This window comes from Lutra lutra, chromosome 12, assembly GCF_902655055.1.
Source record: "Lutra lutra chromosome 12, mLutLut1.2, whole genome shotgun sequence".
NCBI lineage: Eukaryota > Metazoa > Chordata > Mammalia > Carnivora > Mustelidae > Lutra > Lutra lutra.
The window spans coordinates 40,831,398-40,850,447 of record NC_062289.1 but is presented as its reverse complement, the minus strand read 5'-3'; the positions used below and the strand labels follow the sequence as shown (position 1 = coordinate 40,850,447).

Sequence of the window (19,050 nt, the reverse complement as noted above, 5' to 3'; positions counted from 1 at the left end):
ACTGAATTAAGAGCTCACATGCTGATGGATCAGAACTAGCCACATTCCACAAAATAAATATTAACAATTCTAGTTAAATGAAGACATAAAAAAATTCTATAGTGATATCAATATGCCATAAAACTGAAATACAGCTTTTGTGTTTTGCTTCATTGTTGTTTTTTACATATACCTGGTTTTGAATACTATTTTTCTGGAGATACTGACTCCAAGGATCTGGTATCTGTTCATCTGATGCTCGATTAGATGTTCGAGAATTAATTTTAAGTAAATAGCAACCCTGAGTTCCATATTTCTGTTTCATTTCTTCATAAATTGATTCAGCTCTAAAGTAAACAATGGAAAAAAGGTTTGTAGTAAATGGAGAGCATACCTTAGGCAATAATATATAGTAAAGTAATGTAAAAATCATCCCCAAAAAAGGCAGAACAGAAAATCAGAGATAAAATAGTAAAAATATTAAAACAAAGATCATGATCCTAACTGAAATTTAGCTAGCTTAGATAACCTTAAAACGGTTACCAAATTGTGCTTCATGGAATAAAATTTTGCAAGATACTCCTACATTATTCAAAGAAAGGGTTCTGGTAGTCAAACTAGTTAGAGAACCACAGTAAACAAAGCCAGGAGACCACGCCCAAGCCTCCTGTTTGCAAATAATATGCGCTGTGCATTTCCCAAAAATGGCTTCAAATTTCTAGATCAGGAACTCTTTCAACTCTGAGAACCAGGCTTTGGTTAGTAAACTTTTGGAAATTGCATCTTAGACAACAAACATTTATCGAAAAAACTAAGCGCTAAACAGAAAAGTATAGCACCCCAAAACTTCAAAAACATCTTTCACTGCCATAGTTTACCCTTCCCCTACTTGTCTTCAAAGGGACACAGTTTGAAGGAATAAAGGAGAAAAAGCTGAAGATTTTTTTATTCCATAGGTTTTATTCCATAAAATCCACCTTTGCTTCTTGCAAAATTTTTAACAGCCAGTTCCATGAGTTACATCTCAGATGCAACAAAAAGCATTTTTATTTCCATATTTTACCTAAACTATTAAAGTTGGTAGGTGAAAAGATAATTCAAGTGATAAGACAGCCTAAGAACCAAACAGCATATTCTGATGAAAAATGAAATTTTAGTACACACAGCTAATCTAATTCAAATGGTATCTTTTTAGTCAATTAACCATCTAGTGCAAAAAACAAAAACCCAAAACCCAGAAATCTTATATCATATTCAAATGTAGAAGATAGTACTACACAAACAGCAGGCCTGACAAACTTATTAAATCATATTCATATACTATAAAATTAAGACTGAATAAGTTATAAATTTGTATAAACAGATATAAGTATAAGTGTATATATGTATATATACTTAAGTAGAATAAACTGCTCACTTTATCAATGATACTGCTAAACATTCGAACAACTGATCTTAATACCTGAATTACTTAAATATCCTAGTTACAACTATTCAATATGAGAGATATATACCATATTCAACTGATAAAAACTAATTTTAAAAGTTCAAATTATTTCTATTTATACAGGAAACTTTAAAAAAAATCCTAAATAATAATTATTCTGCAGAAAAATTTTTTGGCTATAAAGGAAAATTTAAGGGTGCCCAGCTGGTTCAGTCAGTACAGCATACAACTTTTTTTTTTTTTGAAGATTTTATTTATTTATTTGAGAGAGACAGAGAGCATAAGGAGTGGGAGCAGCTGGCAGAGGGAGGAGGGAGAAGTAAACTCCCCACTGAGCAGGGAGCCTGATGTGGGGCTTGATCCCAGAACCCTGGGATCATGACCTGAGTGTAAGGCAGACACTTAACCGACCGAGCCACCCAGGATCCCCAGAGCATGGACTCTTGATCTCAGGGTTGTAAGTTTAGGCCCCACACTGGGTACAGAGATTACATAAAAATAAAATATTTTTTTTAAATGAATAAAAATAAAAAATAAAAATAAAGTAATATTTATTTAACAGATAAATGGTATGTGCTCAGAACAAGGGCAAGAAACGATTATTTGACTGCATTTCCGAAATGGCATTGAGAAATCACAATAACAGCTTGAAACAAGATTAATTTGATCCACATCTTGAATCAAAAAGTCAAAATAAACTCCAAAATAAAACTGCACATTTTTCAAGACTTATGTTTAAAGGTAAGTTTATCATTTGTTCCAACGATAAAAGGACTATGGCAACTCACTAATAATGATTATTAAAGGGCAGTAAGAAAGAAATGTCTGGATGTTTCTGAGACTGTGAAAATATCAAGGCTAAAAATATAAAGTGACAAGAGGGTGAAGAGTGAAAAAACAAGTGCCTTTAAAAAACAGTCAAGAAGTGAAAAGAAAAAAACTAGGAAGGAGAAAAGAAAAAAATAGGAAATTTAAAGTAAGAAATAATAGCTAAGACCTATAGGTGTAAAATGGCAGGCACTTTGTTACAAAGATTGTAGCAACAGAGAAATATATATTGAAAGGGAAGTCTGGATATATATACGAAATCTATAATAAACTGACTTATTTGTCAAATATAACTCTGGAGTAAAAGATAGAGTTAAATATTTAATTAATAAGCTTTTACTTTCTTAGATAAAAAATACATCTACAATTTAAATAAGCCAGTCCAAACCAATGTTTAATCATTTAACAGGGAAAATTTTAAATTAAAAAAAAAAAAAAAGCTTACCTCTGTTCATCTCCTGCACTTACATCATGTAAAAGCACATAATATTTAAGTGTATTTGGTATAAACCACTTGGGGTAGGAATAGTCACTGTTGTGCTGAATCCGATGCTGTTCTTGTGATAACTTTGAAAACTGTTCCACAGGTTCAGCTTCACTAGATGATGCTACCAACATACCTTATAAACCACATTAAGGTAATTACCACTTATCACTAAATAATAAATACTATCCTATTAAAATAAAACTTAAAGAAGATTTTTCAAGCTAAAAAAATCTGATTTCTTAGATTTTCATTGCAAACACAAAATAATTCCTCCAACATTACCAAATAACTCAAGGTTTTAAATCTTAGTCTTTTGCTAACAGTTTTTTAGGTCATTTATATACATACATACATACATAAGGGAATCCATGAACATAAAAATAAACAATATCAAACTATACATCAATATCCTCAACAGCTCTGCTGAATCCTGTTTCTCTCCAATCAATCATCTCATTGCAATTTCATACTATATCCTACCTCTCAACTGCTCTCTGCAACTTCATTAAGAAAACTAAAAAGCCATAATGGTCAGAAGAGGTCAAAAGCTGTAAAACAGGTTACTAGAAAAATGGAAAACTATCTTTAAATATGAGCTTTTGTATAAGTAATTAATTTTGAGGCAATCAGCAAAAGCAGTTAACACTGACAGTTTACCTTTCCTCTTCGTAAAATGCTTAGAAACTCATTAAATGTGGAATATATGAGCTGGAGAAAAAGGAAAAACAATAAGCAAGCCCTCAGTATTCTTACTTTGTACTAAAAAATTAATTTATTCTAACCAGTCTTGTATCTAGGATGCCATTTTTTAAAAAAATTAACAAAAACTTGAAGCATCATCAATAAAAAATTTCTCCATTCTCCATGTCCTCTCAACAATTTTGCCTTCATAGAACTATTTCTGAGACTGATAACTTCGAAAACATTTCATTTTAAGAAAACACAAAGGTCAAAGGATACATGCTAAATAGTGGTTCAGAAATTCATGATCTGATGCTGGCATCGACTGAAGAAAGGTCTCTCTATAAGACTCAAACCATGGAGTAGTAGCTAAAATGAACAATATTATATAAAATAGTTAAAATTGCTCAATAGAAATCAATTTACAACAGTATTTTAAATCCATACTCCTAGAAGGTGTGAAAGATAACTCCCAGTGGTAAATAAGCACTTTCACTTGTACTTAAAGATATAAAACATTTTTCACCTCTTCTTTAAGATTTACATATATATGTATTTACAAAAATAAAACCAACTACTCCTAAACTTATACCATGATCCCAGAACCTACTTACCTATTAATCCTTTAAATATTTCCTATATGAGTAAAAAGATTCTGGAACTAAAGTTTTGTGCTTCTGCCACTAGTCACGTTGTCACAAGTGGCTTTCTTCATAAATATAATTTTTCAATCATTAAAAAATTTTAATATGAAAATTTAAAAATACTGCCTTCTTCTATCTCAACAACTCCCTTGACAACTATTTTGAGGAGACTATTTCCATTCAAGTCTTTTCTAGAAAAATCAGCAAAAATCAAAATATTCTAAAGAGATGTTTATTTATGCCCAATTTTTAAATTTTAAACTTTTCTAACACCAGAATGGAAGATTTTTTTTAAGCAAACTGTCCTCTTTTAAACTATACTCCTTTTAACCCTTAGTATATCAAGAAAAAAGTCATTGTCATTTACCATTGAATCTAAATGATCCTTGATATTTTATTGTATTTTTTATTTACTTTTATTTATAGAATTATGAATAAAGGCACAGTAAAAAAACATTATTAGAAATTTAAGTAAGAGTTTAAACATAGCAAACTCAAAAAAATTTGTTTTCCCTGATTTAAAGACATACATGCCTCAATTATGCAACGTCCCTTGAATACAACTAACTGTTCAACGGTCATTCATTAACTTGGAACACATCCATCTTGTAAACACTGATTCCAGATTCAAATACATCTCTAAGTTCTAGTTTATCATTACTTCTGTTCCTTCTTGCACTTGCATCTTGAAAACTTTGATGGCTCATAATTTGCTGAAGAGAAAAAGTTCATTTTATTTGCTCCATCACTACAAAACATCATTTTTAGACCTCTAAATAACAAACAGAAGATCAATAAACCCAGTGAATTTTTCATTTCTACATCATCTAATCCCTTCCAATCCCCTTCATACATGCACCTACCTGCCTATCTGCTTCAGCATTTGTCCACGTATGAACTGTATTAATTTTGTTATACAAACACCATATAGCATGAAAAAATACTGTCACATGTCCTTTAACAAAAGAGAATGTTCTAAGTTCTTGTCTCAAAATACTGTGTGAAGTCCTTCTTGTTAAATTACTGAGTAGTTAGATGAAAATGGTGTATTTCTTTTTTTGTTCTTACACATACATTGCTAACTTATTCTTGAGCTTGAGAAAAATCTGTATTGGATACTGTCATCTGAAGACTCACTGACTAGGATTTCGGTATATTTTCAAAATTCTGATTAATTCCATCATTGTCATTAGAGTTTAACACTATGTTTTCCACTAAATACAGTAGTCATTAGCCACATATGACACCTGAAATGTGGCTTTTCTGAACTAAGATGGGTTGCAGATATAAAATACACATATGATTTCAGATAGTATCAAAAGAAGAATTTTACAAGGATTACACGTTGAAGTAATATTTTGTACATACTGGGTCAAATAAAATATATTCAAATTAATTTCACCTGTTTCTTTTCACATTTTTTTCTGGTTTATTTAATTTTCTTAGTAACCTCTATTTCCAACATGGAGCTTAAACCCACAACCCCGGGACCAAGAGTCCAGTGGCTCTTCCACTAAGCCAGCCAGGTCTCCCTCTCTTTACATACTTTATTGTATTTACAAAACATTGAAAATGACTTATGTGGCTCATATATTTCTACTGGGCAGCATTAGTCTAGAATACTGCTGTTTCTTTGTATTCACCTTCTGATTTATCTATAAATGAAAAAATGTGTTTTCCATTGTCTATTTTCTTTCTGTTGCCAATGTGGACTAAAAATGAAAAATTCTCAACTATGCTCAATGAAAGAAAAAAAAATGAAGACAAAGACAGATTACAAAGATGGTATGTTCCAGACTTCTTTTATACCTTCTTAAAGGAAAATACAGTATTTTGGTCAATGTGAAATTACTAAAGGATGATAAAATAACAGTGACTATTTCACCACTGCAACATCTTTCTATACAATTTCACCATTCTTCTACTTTCTTGTAGCTTGGCAAGAAAATTGATAATTTTGATAATTGATAATTTATCAATTTGATAATTGATAAATTGATAAAAAATTGATAAATAATTCCTAGGACTATGAAAAACAGTAAAGGAGTTCAAAATATTAGAGAAACTAGAACACTAAGTTCCTATTTTCTATGCGTCATTTTTAAAATAATTGCCACTATTTTAGAGTGCTCTTTATGCTTTTTGCTCTTAAGTAAAAACTTAAGAGAAAATATTAAAGAATAAACGGGGCACCTGGATGCTCAGTCAGTTAAGCGTCTGCCTTCGGCTCAGGTCATGATCCTAGGATCCTGGGATTGAGCCCTGCATTGGACTCCCTGCTCAGCAGGGGCCTGTTTCTTCCTCTCCCTCTATCTGCTGCTACCCCTGCTTATGCGTGTGCTCTCTCTCTAATAAATAATAATTACAGGTACCTGGCTGGCTCAGTCTGTAGAGCATGTGACTCTTGATCTCAGGGTCTAAGTTCAAGCCCCACACTGGGCCTAGAGCTTACTTTAAAAAAAAAAAAAATTACTAAGTCCTAAAAAAAACAAAATGATAAGAACAAACTAAGCCCAATATTTGGCTTTAAAATGAAGAAGTGAATAATATTTAAATCTTAATACTGTAAAGAGTGAATGTTAACCAAAAATTTTGAAAACTACACTAGGAAGATGGGGAAAGAAGAAGAGGGAATAATTAAGCTAAGTCTTCATCAATTATAGGGCACCTGGGTGGCTCAGGTCCTGATCCCAGGGTCTTGCGCATCAGGCTCCCTACTCAGCAGGGAGTCTGCTTCTCCCTTTGTCCCTCCCAATACTGGTATTCTCTCTCCTTCTCTCTCTCAATCAAATAAATAAAATCTTAAAAAAGAAAAAGAAATCATCTATATTGAGAAATCAATAAATAAAATTTAAAACTGATTAAGCCATAGTTAGCCACATACAGATATTACCTAGAAACATAAATCAGAGACGCCTGGGTGACTCAGTCGGTTAAGCATCTGTGTTCGGCTCTGGTCACAATCCCAGGGTATTGGGATCCAGTACCGACCACATTGGGCTCCCTGTTCGGCAGGAAGTCTGCTTCTCCCTCTGCCTGCCACTTCCCCCTCTTGTGCTCTCTTGCTCAACTCGCTCTCTCTCTCTCTCTAATAAATAAGTAAATAAAATTTTTTTTAAAATCTAAAAAAAAAAAACAAAAAACACTAAATCAAGGGACACTTAGGTGGTTCAGTCAGCTAAGCATCCAACTCTTGATTTTGGCTCAGGTCATGCTCTCGGGGTTGTGAGATCAAGCCCTGCATTGAGGACCACACTGGGCTCTGCACTGAGTGTGGAACCTGCTTGAGATTCTCTCTCTCCCTCCCCTTCTGCCCCTTCCCATGCTCGCACTCTCTCGCTCTTTCACTCTCTCTCTAAAATAAATAAATAAATCTTAAAAACAAAACAAAACAAAAACCACTTAACTAAATACCAGAGGAATTGGTGGGAGAGGGGCGCGTGGGTGGCTCAGTCAGTTAATCATCTGCTTTTGGCTCAGGTCATGATCCCAGTGTCCGGAAACTGAGCCCCAAGTCTGGCTCTCTCTCAGTGGGGAGCCAGCTCCCTCTGCTTGTGCTCTAACAAATAAATAAAATCTTAAAAAAAAAAAAGGAACTGGTAGGGCAGAGACTCAGGGAGCACATCACGGTTTGGTCTTTTCAGCATTTGATCTATGTGCACACCTATCATTTCAATAATTTTTTTTTCTCATTTCGATAAATTTTTTAAAAGTAAAAGGTACTATGGATTTCAGAGGTTAGGAAGATATTTGCAGTATAAAAAGAGACATTTTGTTTTTTAAATATGATAGCTAAGTCCACTCTGTACCCCTAGCATTCTGGCATATCAGATAATGCCACATCTCTGTCATAATGCATTATGATTATAAGGTATTATAAATTAGAATGTATTATGACTACTGATTTAGATGTCTATCTCCCCACCAGATTATGAACTCATATAATGTCTTATTCATTTCTATTATTGTGATGCAAGGTACATAAAAGGAAATCAGTATTTGTTGTATGAATCACAGAAGTGTTAAAGACCCTGGGAAACAGAATCACAGGATTAAATTTCTAGGAAAGGCCTTAAGAATGTAAACAAATTCTCTTGAATTTGAAACCAAGTCTTAATAAGTGACTTATCCAAATTATCCAATTAACTAATGACTACAGTAGTATAAAAACTTGAACATTCTGGCATTTATTGTCCTTCACATTTCAACATGAATTTCCCATGGTAACAGGGAAACAACAGGTCAAATTCCAACACATACTCCCAGAAATATCCAAAATTTGTCTTGTGTTAAAACATATTATGCCAGGGGGTGCCTGGGTGGCTCAGTGGGGTAAAGCCTCTGCCTTCGGCTCAGGTCATGATCCCAGGGTCCTGGGATCGAGCCCCACATCGGGCTCTCTGCTCAGCGGGGAGCCTGCTTCGCTTCCTCTCTGCCTGCCTCTCTGCCTACTTGTGATCTGCCTGTCAAATAAATAAATAAAACCTTAAAAAAAAAAATATTATGCCAGGAACTGCTCAAAATACGTTAAGTTAAAATTCAGATTCTTTTAATGTGTAAAAGATAACCATAATATTCTAAACTTAAAATACTCAAATTAACTTTTGCTGGAATTAAAGCAAATAACATAGAAAGACATCTAAACAAAATAATTCTACAAACATTTCTAACTATATAAGTGAGACCAATTAACTTTGTGACCTAAAAGATATCACTTAAATTCTCTTTGAATGTTTAAGGAAATCTTTAAATATGTGATTAGGTGTTAAAATATTAGATTATAAATTATACCAACCTAAAAAGGTTATTTTATTAAGTTGCTGAAATATCCTGATTAGATGATGTACTTTTAATCTTTTCCCTCTAAAGGTCTATTCCATGTCTCTAGTCTTTTGCATTCGAGAAGAGTCACACCAAACACTGCCAACTCATTTTACATATTAATATATTTCACCTACCAATCTTACTAAGAAAACACCACTTAAATCAGATTAATAAACACTTTAAAAAGATTAAATATTACAAGATGGAATTGGGAGGGAGACAAACCATAAGTGACTCTTAATCTCACAAAACAAACTGAGGGTTGATGGGGGGAGGGGTGTTGGGAGGGGGGGTGGGATTATGGACATTGGGGAGGGTATGTGCTATGGTGAGTGCTGTGAAGTGTGTAAACCTGGCGATTCACAGACCTGTACCCCTGGGGATAAAAATATATGTTTATAAAAAATAAAATTTTTAAAAAAAAAATTGTAAAAAAAAAAAAAAAAGATTAAATATTTATTCGTATATTATAAAAATTTCTTCAACTTAGCAGCTGGATAAAAAACAAAATAAACTTAATGCTTTAGTATTACTTATGTCATAAAAAACACTTTTTTGTCTACTGCTAGTTCTTTCATTCAAGAAATATTTATTATGCATATATTTTAGACATTATTTTAAGCCCCAGAAAGAAAATAAAGAGCCAAAGTCCCTGCCCTCATGGAGCCTTCTATTAACTTCACAAGGAGAACTATAAAAACATTCTCATTATTTAAAAAAAAAAAATGAAATCATGTAATTCATAGTTGGCTGCCTACTTGACTATATAACCTCCGTAAAAGTAAGTACTATTTTTTTCCACAACTGTATTCCCAGCCTCTAGCACCCAGTATGCATGTAAGTGTTTGCTGAATGATTTCCAAGATACAGAACTGCTTTTCTAACAAAAGAAAACTTCACTTAAATAATAATTAAAAAACTTATTACATACCACTGATGTTGAGGTCATAATCTCCTGCTGTAATCACATTAGCTACTAATCCTTCCGCAGGTTGACTGCCAGAAACAACATCATTCAAAAGCTTCCGAATGGCTCCAGGCTGAGGTGGTTGGGTGATAATGTTGCTTACTGCTATCTTCAGATTTTTTATTACATGGAGCTGATTATTAGGATCTCTCATATGAACTTTTAAAAAAAAGAAAAAACCTGAAATTAATTCTATGCAATGCATAACAACCCAAGTATAACCACAACAATAAACAATTGAGTTAATACTTCACAAAAAGAACGCTCAAATCAGAAACCAGAGGGGACACCTGGGTGGTTCAGTCAGTTAAGCATTTGCCTTTGGTTCAGGTCATGATCCCAGGGTCCTGGGATCAAGTCCTGCATCTGGCTCCCTGCTTAGTGGGGAGCTCCTTCTCCCTCAGCCTCTCACCCCTGCTCATGGTTCTTCTCTCTCTCTCCCTCTCTGTCAAATTAAAAAAAAAAAAAAAAAAAATCTTTAAAAAGGGAGGTGGCACTTGGGTGACTCAGTTGGCTGATCATCTGCCTTCAGCTCAGGTCAAGATCCCAGGGTCCTGGGATCCAGTCCTGTGTCAGGCTCTCTGCTCAGCGGGGAGCCTGCTTCTCCCTCCCCCTCTGCCTGCTGTTCCCCCTGCTTGTGCTCTCTGTCAAATAAATAAAATCTTTAAAAAAAAAAAAAACAACAACAACCAAGAAACAAGAAATTCCAAATGGAACAGTTGAACAGTCTTCCACAAATACAACTGACTTAGAACACTTCCTTATATACCAAAAGGACTAGCAAGACAGTCTGACCACAATGCTAACTGCTCACAACTTTCTGATTTGTGGGTTCTTCCCTTCTCCCTATGTTTGGAATCACCAGGGACCAATCCCCATCAATACCAAACCCCTAATTCTCACCTCACCCTCAGGCCAGTGCAGGGTAGTGTGACCTGTGAGATCTATGGTACCAATGCTGAAAACAGTAAAGAAGAAGAAAGGGAAATTAAGTGCTGCCTGTGGGCTTTCTCTGCTTCTCCTAGCATACTGCCTGCATTCCCAGCCCTATTCCAAATCAGAAAGTCAGTGGCCAGCCACCCTGGTCCAGGATGTTGATAGTGGGGAGGCTGTGCATGTGCTAGAACATGAGGTATACAGAAACTCTGTATTCTCTGCTCAATTTCACTATGAACCTAAAACTGCTCAAAAAAAAAAAAAAAAAAGGTCTACTAAAACAAAACAAAACCAACCACAACACGCAGATCCCTTCTCCCACCCCAATACCTCTTACTCCTCCAACTGCTATAGGCCTTGCCTTAGCCTATAGGATTTATAACCAGTGGTTCAAAACTTTTGAGAGAACGGATTTGCAGGAGACAGTAGCAAGAAGACAGTGTCCACAGGGCACAGTAGGAAATGCGAGCATATTTTTTCACATAAATATAATCAGACAGGGGCACCTGGGTGGCTCAGTGGGTTAAGCCTCTGCCTTCGGCTCAGGTCATGATCTCAGGGTCCTGGGATAGAGTCCCACATCGGGCTCTCTGCTCAGCGGAGAACCTGCTTCCTCCTCTATCTCTCTCTCTGCCTGCCTCTCTGCCTACTTGTGATCTCTCTCTGTGAAATAAATAAATAAAATCTTTAAAAAATATATATATATAATCAGACAAGAAGATTAGTTTCCACAATAATATTAAAAGCACTCCATCATATTAAGGACTTAACTGTCAGAGTCAGACTTTCTTTAAATCCTAACCCCCCACATGTTAACTGGGTTATCCTGTCGATGCTTCAATTTCCTCATCTCTAGCATGTAAATCCATGCCTCCTTCATGGGTTTATTTTTTAAGAATTTAGATGAGCTATTTTGAGATGAGACAGTAAGTATAAAGCAATGAGTACCACACCCGCCACGTACATAACTCTACAGATAGGCACTCAAGAACTGATTAAAGCAGCAGGTAGGGCGCCTGGGTGGCTCAGTGGGTTAAGCCGCTGCCTTCGGCTCAGGTCGTGATCTCAGGGTCCTGGGATCGAGTCCCGCATCGGGCTCTCTGCTCAGCAGGGAGCCTGCTTCCCTCTCTCTCTCTCTCTGCCTGCCTCTCTGTCTACTTGTGATCTCTCTCTGTCAAATAAATAAATAAAATCTTAAAAAAAAAAAAAAAAGCAGCAGGTATCACAAATACTATTTCAAGTATGGCATGGATCATTCTATACAAATAAAAGGCGACTTGGAAAACTGGCTCTGGGTACCTACCCGTAAAAAACCGACACTTTTTCCTCAGGGGAGAATCTTTATATCAAGCTTTTAAGTTCAGGCCTGCCTATATTTTAAATAAAGTTACATCAAATGTCTTCCTCAATTTCCTAGATGTCTTCTCTGTTGACATCTAATTTTTAAATTAACAAACATAATCTTGTAAAAATAGTATGTATGGGTGCACCTCAGTGGCTCAGTCGTTAAGCATCTGTGTTCACTTCAGGTCATGATCCCAGAGTCCTGGGATTGAGCCCAGCATCGGACTCCCTGCTCAGCAGGAAGCCGGCTTCTCCCTCTTTTACTCCCCCTGCTTGTGTTCCCTCTCTCGCTGGCTGTCAAATGAATAAAATCTTTTAAAAAAAATTAAAAATAAAAATAGTATATAGGTATAAATATGTGCACTTGTAAGAATACATATATAGAAAGTATACATGCAAATTCCATTATAATGATTGCTCACGATGAAAGAAACTTCAATTGTATGTTTGATTTCTTGTTAAAGGAAAGGAAAAATTACAATGTAAATATGACATGGAGATTAATATTAGTTGGTTCTGCATAGTAGGGAGCTGGGTAGTAGGAAATTCACTTCTCTCAATTCTTCATTGTTTGTTTTCTAGTTTAAATAAACACACGCAAGCCTCTCTCCCTAATTAAACTTCAAAGATAGTCCAACTATGGAATAGAAAAAAAATGAAAAATACGAAAATACCGTGTTGTATTTCTGATATTTTAAGAAGCTATTGTGTAAGTATTCTCCCCAAAGTTGGTCTATAATTGTCAAATAATATAAGTAGCTATGTGTGTATTAAATGTCTCTCAAAATTTTAAATTGGTTAATTATTTTTTAGTATTCCTAAGTGTTAACCCCAAAAAAGACATTCTAGTGGTACCTGCCTGGCTCAGTCCATTGAGCACCTGACTTTTGGTCCGTGGGGGGAGGGAGGGGTTGTGAGTTAGAGCTGCACAGTGAAGGTAAAGATTACCTTTAAAAAAAAAAAAAAAAAGCATTCTTATTTTTGCCCTTTGTTCAGAGGTAATTTATTAGGTATCCTACTAATAAATCCAGAAATGAGTTAACAGATGTGGCAGCCAGCTTCTGAAATGGTCCCCAATGAACCCATACTTTGTGTTACACGTACTCTTGTGTAGTCCCTTCCCACATCCCAGGGTTGGCATATGTGACCAAAGAACAGAGCAAAAACAAGGGCATATTACTTCTGAAATAAGGTTACAAGAGTACACTCCTATCATGGGTTCTCTCATCACTCCCTTTGAGAGAATCTAACTGCCTCACCATGAGGACACTCAGGGAGACTGTGGAGAGTCCTACAGGGCACAGAACAGAGGTCTCAGGACAACATCTAGTGAGGAAATGAGACTTGCCAACAATCACAAGAGTGAGCTTGGAAGCAGATCCTCCAGCCCCTGATGACTATGGTCTCGGCCAATAGTTCACTACAACCTCAAGAAAGACGCTGAGCCAGAGCCACCCAGCTAAGCCACTTCAAGATGCCTGAGAAACTGGGAGATAATAAATGCTTTTTTCCCCACCAAGGTGCTAAATTTTGGAGTGATTTGTTATACAACAGTAGATAAGTAAAACTTGGGAATATCACAAAACTAACCTAATAAAAAGGAAGATAAGCGCTAAGAATGATTAAGAGAAAAGCTCTATAAAAAATCACATACAAAAAAATTCAAAAGCTTGGCTTCATTAACAGTACAGGATCACAAAAGCTGACTTTATAGATCACATAACACCTCAATTTCAAAATAAAATTCAGCTCTATTACCGTCTTAATTTTTATGTTACCATATAATTTCTTGAATACTGTTATTATAAAGTAACATTTCCCAGTATGTGCAGTTCCATAGAATACTCTTTCCTCAAGCTAGTTAAGAGCTGTTTTAGAAAAATCAATTCCAGGAGCACCTGGGTGGCTCAGTGGGTTAAAGCCTCTGCCTTCACTCAGGTCATGATCGCAGGGTTCTGGGATCGAGCCCCGCATCGGGCTCTCTGCTTGGCAGGGAGCCTGCTTCCTCCTCTCTCTCTGCCTGCTTCTCTGCCTACTTCTGATCTCTCTCTTTAAGAAAAAAAAAAGAAAAATCAATTCCATATAAATTTGAGAAGTATAGAATTAAGTTTTTAAAATGTCTCTTTATACCAGGTCTTCCCGGAGCTTTTAATATGTTAAATGACACTGTAATTCTCCCAAACACATCTATTAGGAAACTTATTTGATCACAAAATTCATTTCCAGAGAGTGTATAACACTTCGGGTGTTCTAAGGAATGTATTTTTAAAATGAAATAATGATATCTTTTATGTTTTTACCTAGCACAAGAAACTTCACCTGTTTTATCTCAATTGCTGGGGAAAAAAAAAATCCTAACTTGTACAAAAAATGACACAAACAATATATACATGTATCTAAATTTTGAAAACTTGGCTTGAATTTATCATTTGGTACTTGAAGTAGTTAAGACTGATGAAATATTTTTTGATGAACTAATAACTTTTTAAAAGAAACTTAAGAAAACTAGAGGCAGTGAGTATCCTTCAAAGGTCCTTCAGAAAATATTCAAGATTTACATAAAAACTAGTCTATTCTTTTTTAAACCCTTAAATAAATTTAGTCAGTTTAAAATAATATATACCTTTTGAAAGCAAAAACCAAATACTTTCAAAAGCTGGTGTTTAAGTGAAATTTCCTTATAAAAATAAAAAGTCTGAATGATGTGCTGAAAACTGCTCAGAATTATTGAAGAACTATCACTATGACAGCAAAAACAGTGAGGTTTGGTTAAGTAATACTATCACCATTATTCGTTGAAATGGCCAGCCAGTGGAAATTTCTCAAGCAGTCTTAAGGTTACAAACTTTGTGTTGAAATGACACAAATATATTCTTTAAATCTCAAATATAATGAGATTTAAATGAGATCTAGCATAATGATCGTAAAATTATAACACTATTATTTAATATAAAGAAATACTTGTTGGGTTCAAAAAAATTTATCCAAGGAATCTAGAATGGTTCTCCACTGCCTAATACATCAAGGTGTATTTGAGGTGCTACACATGAACGGCATTCAAATTTGTTTTCTCAACCCTCCCATTACAGCTTTACACCATGTTTTTCTACTGACATCTTAAAAAAGAAAAAAGACAAAAAAAAGTCCCCTGGAAATACTCAACAGTGTACATTGCTACCTCCGTGTCAAAGCAAGGTTTGACCTCAAATACCTGCAGGCCAGAAATGGGAGTCCAATTTTTTTTAACATTCCTTTCTCCTTCTAAGGAAATTTTAGCTGTTGTGGTTAGTTGTATTCTTAAATTATGTGCTGAAGTTATATTCTCATGCCTCATTGCCTAAAGATAAGCTAACTTAGAGGAGTCCCCACACTTGAGACCAAAAAAAAAAAAAAAGTAGCCTTTTCTGGATGGCAAAGAACCCCAAAGTTAATTCACCAGCAAAAAAATTAAACCACAGAAAAATTAAGTCCTTTTCACCGGATTGCTAATTACACCACCAAAGTCTATGTCTAATCATTTTAAACTTTGAAATGGCTATCAACTCCTACTTACCCTTAAATACCAAACAATTCCAATCTCCCCAATTTGCTATCCTTGCTCAAGAATCTGTGACTGTCATACACTTAACAATTAGATATGAAATCCAAAATATCTTTCCTAGAATTCAAGACCCTCCCTTATCTAGGAATCTTCCCTTACTATCTTACACTCTGATAGGGACAATTTCCTCACTGTTCCCCAACCACTCAATCATAATTTATACCTTTTGCCCATGCTGTTCTAACTTCATTCCCCTCAATAGGGAATGCTGGCACTTTTCCTTTCCATCAACTTTCTATTTAACCATGAAAGTCCAATTCATTGTATTTCTTCCCTAAATCTTTTGCAGTTTACAGAAGAAAATCAGAATACTGAAGTGAGCCCTTATTCACTGCAGAAGGCAGAAGCCAGATGTGGCCATTGGGCAACTGAAATGTCTAGTCCAAACTAAAATATAAATAATAAAAATGTTTAAAAGCATGCCAAAGTTCAGACTTGGCAACAGAAAAAATGTAAAATACAAAGATGTTATATACTGATTACATGTTGAAATGCTAGAATTTTGGAAATATTAAAACTAATTTCACCTGATTTTCTACTTTTTTTACAGTGTGACTACGAAATAATTTAAAATTGTGTATGTGAATACCACTGTATTTCTACTAGACAGCACTGTTCTCTAGTGTGAATAAACGATCCTATTGCCAGGAGATAAGATGACTTAAGAACCCCCCTGAGTCACATTGCCTGTTTTTAAATCTTTCCTATGTTGAATACGGTGGACAAGTTAACACCTCTATGCCTCAGTGTTCCCAAATTTAATATGGTGATAAGTCAGCTACCTCACAGGATTCAATGAGAACTAAAAGAGAAAAGCTAAATACAGCAGGTATCAAGTATTAGCATTATTATTCTTTATTAACAAAGCAGGAAAGGGCATACACATCAAAGTCAAACAGATTCTCACATTTTTTTTTTAAGACTTTAAGAATGTAGGGCACTTTGTTGTTCTTGTTGATTTAGTGCAACACTGGAGGAGCTGAGACTGATGGCTAAGGTACAAGCTGAAGAAATCCAAGGGTTCCCAAACTTTTTTTGGACAGCTCCTGCTCTCTTTTAAATAATAAAGTGAACTTACGGAGCTATTCTCCCAAAGAATACACACCTGTGGCTTGTAAATACATAAATTTATGGCACAGCGTATTTTGTGGAAAAATCATCATAACCAAATAATAATCATAGTCGTTCGACTGACAGAGCCTTGTTACAGAACACTTCATTTTATACAGACCTTTAACAAAGAACTTCACCTAATACTTTATGCTCTGTTCACAAAGAAAGATATATTATTGGTTAAATACTCAGGAGTTTTATTATGCTTATTTCTCCCTAATAAAGAAGCTAAAGGTGGAGAAACTCTTAAATAAAAGACACGTTTCTCTTGTTGATTAAACTTTTTTATCTGAAAAACTAAATTTTAGGACTTTTCCATTCCTATAAATCTATTCAACACCAACTATTTAGATTAATCACAACTTGTCCTTACTTTCTTGTCCATCAAGGCTATTACAAGTTATTATTTTCGTAATTTTTTTTCGGAAGAGATTATTATATACCTACTAAAATGTTTATATTTTCAAAGAAAATACATAAAATAACTGATGAGCTTAGAAAGAGTAAGGCCCCATTACCCGAAGAATGTGATATTCAAGACAACTTTGAAAGTCCAGTTTATAACACCCAGAGGAAGATGATTCGTCTTCTTTACTAAGACCTCATCGGTCTAAGAGGCAGCATCTTCCTACCTTCACTCGCCTTGCAACTTCCTAATTCCCTCCCTATGGCCGTTGGAAACCGTCTCAACGCCCTTCTCCGGGGCTCATGTTTTTCTTTAGACTAGTTACCGAGCAGCCCGGCTTGTCCCGGGAAGAAGGAAAGTGCCCAGAGTAACTGGAGGTTAGGACCGCGCAGTCTTGACAACCTCGCTCATGGCCCCTCCCCCAGCCGCCGCCGGAGACACCGCGGGGCCCCAGCCCCAGACGCCACTCTACCGGCTCCAAGATGTAAACATCGCCCTTTTCTTCCCTGCCCGCTCCCAACTTCCTTCTCCCGGCCCTGTTTGAGGGAGCACAGTGAAAAAGGGAGGAGACCACATACCCTCCGAAGTGAGGCGAGAGAAGGGCTTAAGCAACTCCGCGAAGCTAAGGTGATTGAGACGAGTGAGCCGCTCGGCTTCGTCGCTGCACAGAGCGGCGACACAGGGGACGAAGGAGTCCGGGATTAGCTCCTGCACTGATTGCACACACTGGGCCATCGCGGCGGCGCCCGCCCTCCGGCCCACTCTCAGAGGCTGATCCTGCGGCTGCAGCAGCTACTGCCGCCGCCCGCCGGCCTAACCCGGCCGGGCGGGGCCCCACACTGAAGCCTTGAGACCCACAGAAGGAACAGACGCCGCTCCCTCGGCTCCCGGCCACACAGCACCGACCCCTCCCCGGCACCGCCGCTCCTCAGGGCTCGCCCCGGCGTCCTCGCATTACACCCCGATAGCTGGAGACGCCGACAATCGCCAGTTAATCCTCCCGACGGCAAAACCTTGGTCACTGCCCGACCGGAACCGCCATATTGAGGCCGAACCCTGACCCACCGGCAGTACCCGTCCCGGCAGGCCCCGCGCTCGCCCCTCACGTGACTGTATTAAAGGAGGCGATGGGGGCGGAGGGAAGAGCCGAGGAGAGGGAAGTGAAGAGCTACAGAGGCCAGTAGGAAGGCTGGCGCCGGAAATGGTGCGATGGGTGGGCCTCTACGGGGAGGGGCGGGGCTACCAGCGCGATGGGCGGAGCCAAAGAAGGGACGAGCCACTCTAGGCCTGGTTCTCACACTGGCGCTTGGCAAAGCCAAGGGAGGTGCTGAGGGCGAGCGTACAGGTCAGCGTTCGAGATCCGTGCTGTCACAGTGGTGGGGGCGCTCGCTCGCTTTACGCGCAAGCCGGGTCTGTTTGGAGCCCCAAAGGCTCTCCCTAAAAACAATAGGCAAATAATGTGGCTGTTCGCTCTGCTTCCCGAGCTCCGGGTAGAACAGCAAGGGGCACCTGCTCACGGAAGAGTGGTTCCCGTGGCGCCGGCCTGAACAGAGCTGGTATCGCTTGAACGCAGCCATGCTTTTAGAAACGGACTACCACGAACGAACGTGGACTCAACCAGTGAGCAGAGCTGTGTGCTCTTGTGGGTGCTGCAGTTAACGCGAGTGTAAGGGGAAGCTCGCGCTGCTGTAGAGTGTGCTTGCAAACGTCCGTGTCTTTCGTCCGCAGCCGCGTCTCCTTTTATTTCACTATGCTGGCAGGTTTTCTTCGGAGCCATGGAGGTGTGGGAAGCC

The 19,050-nt window shown here is 37.1% G+C and overlaps 1 protein-coding gene across 3 annotated transcripts in view; it reads right to left on the bottom strand.

Moving 5' to 3' along the window:
• TRAPPC8 (trafficking protein particle complex subunit 8) overlaps positions 1–18,343 on the bottom strand; it is a 77,065-nt gene extending 58,722 nt beyond the window's left edge. The window contains exons 1-5 of one of the 3 annotated variants that reach the window (XM_047696750.1): positions 18,323–18,343; positions 9,822–10,016; positions 3,702–3,791; positions 2,700–2,874; positions 173–326 (exon numbers count right to left, since the gene is read on the bottom strand). In XM_047696750.1, coding sequence (XP_047552706.1) covers positions 173–326; positions 2,700–2,874; positions 3,702–3,791; positions 9,822–10,011 — 609 coding nt within the window. In that variant the 5' untranslated portion in view covers positions 10,012–10,016; positions 18,323–18,343. The other 2 variants (XM_047696747.1, XM_047696748.1) reach the window with 2 other exon arrangements.
• Between the last annotated feature and the right edge of the window lie 707 nt (positions 18,344–19,050).